We start from the raw sequence: 5,203 nt of genomic DNA on the forward strand, positions 1-5,203 counted from the left end.
TCCCCTTCTATAATAAGGGTGAACAGCCAAGGCTTGAGACAAGGAGAGAAAGCACAGTTTTCTCATATCTACCCAAGCTAACATAAGTTCTTCTCCTTCAATGTCTTTTATTTTGTATTTTCTTTAAGTTTTGTCTGTCTTGAGTCTCATGGTGAAAAAAGGCAAATAATGTGAGGTTTGTAAGAAAAAACCAGTGAGCGAAAAAAGGCAGAGTGTACAAAATTAAAAAAAAAGTCATAGATGTCTTAGAGGTCATTTGTACATCTGTGTTGTGTATCATGATTCTGTGGGAATCCCCTTGCAAGTTGGGTTAGCACTTACCAGTTGAAAGCTTGGTAGGTGACCAAGTCAAGTTCAGGATTAGGGTTAGATTCTGGACTTGTCCTGGATAGGAAGGATAGTTCATAGGGAGAATTGGTGTCTGTAATCTGCATGATTATAGTGAAATTCCATCATTGTTGTGATGGAGACTGGATGTAGGCTGCGTTGCGCTTAGCAGCTGAACCAATATACTTCTTGGTGTGATTCTCTCTTTCTCTTCTACTCCATTTCTGATTCTGTTGCACAGGAGACAAAATCGAAAAATATCTTTTCACTGGTTACAAGACAAAAAGAATATGTCTCTTGACTAGTGACGAGACAAAAAAATAAAAATATCTCCTAAAGTATTCATTAAAGGCAGAAAGTGTTACTCAGCGAAAAGGGGCTAAGATTCAACCCCCCTTCTCTTAGCCACTGATAACCATCAATTGGTATCAGAGCTTGGTCTCAAAGAGATCAAGCTTTGCAGCTTGGAGAAAAGATCTGATGGCAGAAAATGGTGGCTCAAACTTGGTGGCTTATACTCTGACAGAAGGGCAGTCAAGCAACATGCATCCCCTCTTTAATGGAAAGAACTACACTTATTGGAAGGAAAGAATGAAGATCTTGCACAATCAGTAGATTACAGACTCTGGAAGATAATTCTGTAAGGTCTTCAATTTCCAACCACTACCAGAGCTGATGGTGTGGTTTCTCCCAAAGGTAAAGCTAGTTGGACTGAAGAAGACAGAAAGAAGGTGGAGCTCAACGCCAAGGCTATCAACTTGCTTAACTGTGCAATCAGCTTCGAGGAATATTGACGGGTATCAAGATGCACAACAGCAAAGAAAATCTAGGACAAACTTCAAATCACTTATAAAGGAACAACTCTAGTAAAGAAGACCAGAATAGACATACTAAACAGAGAGTATGAAATATCTCAATGAAGGAATGAGAGACGATAGATGAATTGTTTGAAAGATTCAACATCATCATCAATGGCTTGGATGCTATGTGGATCACATATCCTGAATCTGTGCTTGTGAGGAGAATCTTGAGAAGTCTCATAAAAGAGTGGAAAACTAAGGCAATAGTGATATCTGAGAGTATTGGTCTTGATTCTATGACTTATGATGATTTGAGAGGAAATTTACTTACTTTTGAATACACATATTTGAAAAAAGATACAAAAAAGAAAGGAATAGATCTCAAATCTGTTACTAACCCTCTGGATGATGAATTCAGTGATAACTCTTCTGAAGATGATTTTGTTTTGTTTGTCATAAAATTCAGAAAAATGGTGAAACTGAAGGAAAAAAACAGAGGAAGCAGCTCAAAGAAGAAGGATGTCAGCAAAGTGATCTGCTACATCTGCAAAGAGGCTGGGCATTTCAAATCTGATTGCCCCAAACTAAAGAAAGAAGAGAAGCCGAAAAAGGTCAGAAACCAAGTTACAAACTTGTCTTATGGCAGATCACGTTGAGCAGGTAGTTTTTCCTAACCCTGATACTGAAGACCTTCATCTCATGATAAATCACCTTTTTGAAAAAATTAGATGCTTCCTAAGTGAAAACCAAGATCTTGAATCACAAATTACTATTCTTAAAACTGAAAATGATTTTCTCAAAGATAAATTAAGGGAGGCTAAAACTGGTGTTAAACTTATTGAAGAAAACAAGCAGTTGAAAGCTCAACTTAAAAGCTGTGAATACCACCATTCTGTAACTACAAATATGAATTATTTTGAAGAAAATGAGTGGCTGCATAAAGAGATAAAGAGGCTTAAGGAAGACTTAGCCAACTTTGCTCAAAGTTCTGAAAATTTGAATCAACTCTTGGCTAGTTAAAAACCTCTTTATGATAAAGCTGGTTTGGATTTTCATAAAAATTCATAGAAAACATAGAATGAATTTCAAGCCAAGAGAAAGTTGTATTAGGTGAAGATAGGATTATTAAAACAATTAGGTAGGGGTGTTCATGGATCGGATCGTATTCGCAGATCCGCGGTAAATATCCGCATCCGATCCGAAAATTATAGATACGATCTGATATGCACATTGATCGGATCGGATCGCGGATATCTGCTTTACATCTGCATATCTGATCCGCGGATCCGCACAATAATAATTAAAAATAAATAAATATATATATATATTTGGTATTATATTTACTTGTTTGTATGTTTTAGTTACTAATTATTATTCATATATTGTATTATTTTATTTTTGTTATTTAGAAAAAGTTTGATTAAAAATATTTTAGGAATAAATATGTTAAAAAATGTGAAAGAAATATTTTTATTGAATTTTTTACATAGAAATATGATTAAAAAGAAAAGGTTCAATTATGCGGATATATCCGATAGCCGATCCGCACATTTGCGGATCGGATCCGACACTAAAAACACGGATATCATATCCGATCCGATCCGATGGAAATTGTGCGGATCAGATCGAATTTTTAGTTTTGAATTCAATTATGCGGATATATCCGATATCCGATCCGGATCAGATCCGACACTAAAAAACATGGATATCATATCCGATCCGATCTAATAGAAATTGTGCGGATTGGATCAAATTTTCAGCCATATCCGATCTGATCCAATCCGCTTACACTCCTATAATTAGGACGGGATACTAAAGTGTTCAAAATTGAACAAAATAAAATAAAATCGATGAACCAAACTAAAAGAATTAAAAACTAAACAAATTGAAAATCGAAAATTGAACTAATTAGTGTTTTTTTTATCAATTGAATTGGATTTTCGATTCTAAAATAAACTTTAAAACAATCAAATCCAACCAAATCGAAAATATACGTAAAACTTTAAAGATATCCTTAAATTAAAGATTTAAACTTTTTAAATTTTGAATTTTATATTAACAAATAAAATGTGATTTTTTATCATTTATTTTATAAATAAAATTAAAAAAATATGAAAAAAAAATTATTAAAAATGAGAAATCACATATTTTTTCACAAATAAAAATTTAAAATTTAGACCATGGAANTCACAGCCGCTCAGCCATTCCCTCCCTGGCAGGCTGGCAGTCGCAGCCGCCGTTGTGAGGCATCAGCGGCGCTATCCAGCCTCCAAGGTCCAGTCTCTCACTCTCTCCCTCGACCCTTGCACATTCACACTCCACTCTCCTTTCTCCGCTACACTTAACCCCCTGCACTTCGCGTAGCCGTGGTCCTCCCTTACACTTCCCTTGCACTTCGCAGCCGCTGCCTTGACTCCTTTTCAGTTTTCAGCTGCTTCGTCTCCGTTGTCCCATCAACTCTTTGAATATCTGCATTTAGAATGGAGACGTCTCAAGTAAATTGGTTGAACTCAACTCGGACTATATTTATCCTTGTAGAGATCAGGTACATTTTCATACTTGTAGTTTTTATTTTACTCTTTTGGAATTGAAATTGAACAATGTCCTAGTTATGCTGGATTCTGGAAATGCTTTATATATATTATATATGATTTCTGAATTCTGAGGCCAGTAATACTGTTAGCATCCTGAATTTCTAATTAAATAGATATTTAATCCTTTGGTGTGTAGGTTCTCTCTTATTTCAGTGATGACAAATTTTTGAGATCTGACAGTTGCAATATCGGTCCGCAGGGTGGTTTTGACATGATTTGCAGTGGAAGGACAAGATTGAAAATCAGCAGGTGCGATTCATAGTTGCTATATGATTATAGTTCATTTGAGTTCTTATTTTGGCTTGTTTAAGTATGGACAACAATACAATATAAGAATAATTTGATTTACTTATGTGTGTAGTTCAAACAAGCTGAAGAAACAGCAATGTAATTTGATTTACTTTTGTTTTTGCTTTGTTGTTGCTGAACCTGTTGTGTTTAAATCAAGACATATATTTTGATTTGTTGAACTTTCAATTATGTTAGTTATTGTGTTGTATGACTGCAGTTTGTGACTTTATGAAATTGAACTTGTTACTTCTAATGTGTTGGTACTTTATTGCATATTATTGGCTGAAAATGGCATAGGACAGGTTTTTAATACACCAAGTATGACCAGGACAGGTAAAACTGAAAAACCAAACCATACCAATCCAATTATATTCGGTTTGGTTTGGTTTGGTTGGGCTCAGACAAAAAGACCAAACCAAACAATCCAATTAAATTCGTTACGATTGGATTGGATGATTTTTTCTATCAAAACCATTAAACCAAACCAAACTGCACTATGAACACCCCTACTTATCGGTATGGGTCTGCTAATAGTTCATTTCTATTCTTGTGGTGTGAATGTTAAAGTACATAATTTGTGAATGATATAGCATATACTTTCTGGGTGTCTAAATCTTGGTGAATTAAGAATGATTCTGGTAGAAAGGCCTGATTTCAGTGTAGAGTTTTATGTTAGTTGCAGTAGAGATACTTTCATTTAACATTGGAGAGGAGAAGAAGGGAAGAAGAGAGTAAGGATGAGGTTAATTTGGGAGTTAGGGTTTTATTTCTTGAATTAGGTTGGGGACCAATTTGAGTCAAACAAACTCATCTGGTAGCATCCTGCACGTGATTACATAACCATCCACACTGGCTCGCCGTAAACGGAAGAGCAGTAAAAGTTCTCTCAAGGACTAACGTGATTCAAGGCAAAAATTTCGGGTGCCAATTTGATGCAAAAAAAAGTTTTCCAGGACCAATTTGATTAGTCTGAAATTTTAGGGGATTAACTTAAGCATTTACTCTCTTATTTTCTATGTAAAGTTGAACAATTTAAACTTATTTTGTAGTGTTGAAATTGATATGCTTTCTATTTTATTGCGTAAAATTTTAGTTTTTGTTATAAGAAGTCTATGTGTGCATACATGTAAACTTTTTTTTTTAAACTTCCATACCGTGCTCTGAAATATAGTAGAAAACAAAAGCGCACCA

At 34.9% G+C, this 5,203-nt stretch overlaps 1 protein-coding gene across 4 annotated transcripts in view; it reads left to right on the plus strand.

Annotated features, from left to right (window-relative positions):
• Window positions 1-3,320: 3,320 nt before the first annotated feature.
• LOC107475005 (thymidylate kinase) overlaps window positions 3,321-5,203 on the plus strand; it is a 5,495-nt gene continuing 3,612 nt past the window's right edge. For 2 of the 4 annotated variants that reach the window (XM_016094649.3, XM_016094652.3), the window contains exons 1-2: window positions 3,321-3,672; window positions 3,921-3,970. Coding sequence is in view for 2 of the 4 variants with exons in the window: in XM_016094652.3 (XP_015950138.1) it covers window positions 3,933-3,970 (38 nt within the window). In the remaining 2 variants the exon portion in view is untranslated. Of the gene's footprint in view, window positions 3,673-3,855; window positions 3,971-5,203 lie in introns of those variants that run through there. The other 2 variants (XM_016094650.3, XM_052257099.1) reach the window with 2 other exon arrangements.

This window comes from Arachis duranensis, chromosome 2, assembly GCF_000817695.3.
Source record: "Arachis duranensis cultivar V14167 chromosome 2, aradu.V14167.gnm2.J7QH, whole genome shotgun sequence".
Classification (NCBI taxonomy): Eukaryota; Viridiplantae; Streptophyta; class Magnoliopsida; order Fabales; family Fabaceae; genus Arachis; species Arachis duranensis.